The 1335-nt window shown below is 60.7% G+C and overlaps 1 protein-coding gene across 1 annotated transcript in view; it reads right to left on the bottom strand.

Annotated features, from left to right (window-relative positions):
* Positions 1–241: 241 nt before the first annotated feature.
* The window catches only part of MTCH2 (mitochondrial carrier 2), a gene marked incomplete at its 5' end in the record, with an annotated part of 2940 nt that continues 1846 nt past the window's right edge, over positions 242–1335 (bottom strand). Inside the window, 3 exons of the mRNA XM_010292344.1 lie at positions 242–429; positions 572–647; positions 951–1018. Of these exons, the coding sequence (XP_010290646.1) occupies positions 343–429; positions 572–647; positions 951–1018 (231 nt within the window). The remainder of the gene's footprint in view (positions 430–571; positions 648–950; positions 1019–1335) is intronic.

The raw sequence follows: 1335 nt of genomic DNA, 5'->3' as shown, positions 1-1335 counted from the left end.
AGGGGACAGGACAGATGCAATGACATCTTGTGGGACTGATCCGGCACCCAGCCGGGCTGGCTGCAGCTTTAGCAGGGCCTTCGCAGGCACTGGGCTGATGGAAAGGGGTCAGATAAACAATAAGGGAATAGGGAATCATTGGGACAGTGGTTGGATCAGGGAGGGAATGCTGGAGATCTGCCAGCCCCGCTCCAGGACGCCCCTGGCCCCATGACAGACTCTCATACCTCCACCTTCATGTCTCAGCATGAAATGATTTTAAAAAACTGTATAGAAATCACCACTCTCTCATAATTCTTTGTCTCCAGAGCCCAACATTGGCTTCACAACTCAGCTCCAGCTTCAGCGAAACCTCCTCTCCTCCCACACATATCGCTTCCCTGCGGGCACCTTGCGGAAAAACAGGCTGTTCCCTCGGCTCATGTTACCCTGGAAAGGAGAGATGGCCATCGCTGGGTGAGTCAGGGCTGCCCCCAGCCCCAGTGCGGCCCACCCAGACCCCACAGGGTTCCCACCCAGCTCTTCTCCACGGCCAGGAGCGTCCCTGCACCGCCCGGCTCTGGCCACTTACCTCCCTGTGCAGCTGGCTCCAGCAGTCCAGCCAGGAGGAGTAGGTGGGTGCGTAGGGGAGGAGGCCCCCAGCCAGCCTGGGGAAAGGAGACCCACAGCGAATTATTTCCACCCAGGCCTGAGCTGGTGAGGTAGAACCCATCCCCTCTGCAGCTCCACACTGGGCTGACCTCCAAACTGGCCCTTTCAAGACCAGGCTCCTGCCCTACACGTCCCATGCCCCACCGGCCCAGCGCTACTGACAAGTGATCAACCTCACAGCTAGTTTGAGACCTCTTTGCCATCCAGGCAAAGTAGATTTGGGAGCTGATCCAGCACGGAGGGATGTGACCATCACCGACGTCACCCAGGCGTGGGCTGGCAGCTGGTGGCAGACTCACCCGCAGTTATTAACAGCCATCAGGTTGGAGACCAGCACGAAGGGGTAGGTCAGCATGCTGGCAAAGAACTGCAACGGAGAGCAGGGCTGGTTCGCAGCAGCATGCAGGCCCCACAGGGATCCCCCCCCACTTCCCTCCACATGGCAAGAACACATCCCAGAGGATCCCCAGGGACTGCCCCCCCGGAGGGAGCCCTCTCCCGCAGGCTGCGTGCAGGGCCAGGCTCCGTGGAGGCCAAGGTCGTGAGCCCACGGGTAGGCAGGGTCACACACCTCCTCCATGGAGCATTCCTTCCCCCTGTGGGCTGATCCCTCTGGAGACCCGGGCAGCGCCCGGCTCTGCTCCCCAGCCCAGCGGCTGCAGGACAGCCAGGATTACAGGAACA

Source organism: Phaethon lepturus, unplaced genomic scaffold (assembly GCF_000687285.1).
Source record: "Phaethon lepturus isolate BGI_N335 unplaced genomic scaffold, ASM68728v1 scaffold30568, whole genome shotgun sequence".
Classification (NCBI taxonomy): domain Eukaryota; kingdom Metazoa; phylum Chordata; class Aves; order Phaethontiformes; family Phaethontidae; genus Phaethon; species Phaethon lepturus.
Note: the sequence above shows the minus strand (reverse complement) of the source record. Positions and strands in the feature narration are given on the sequence as shown.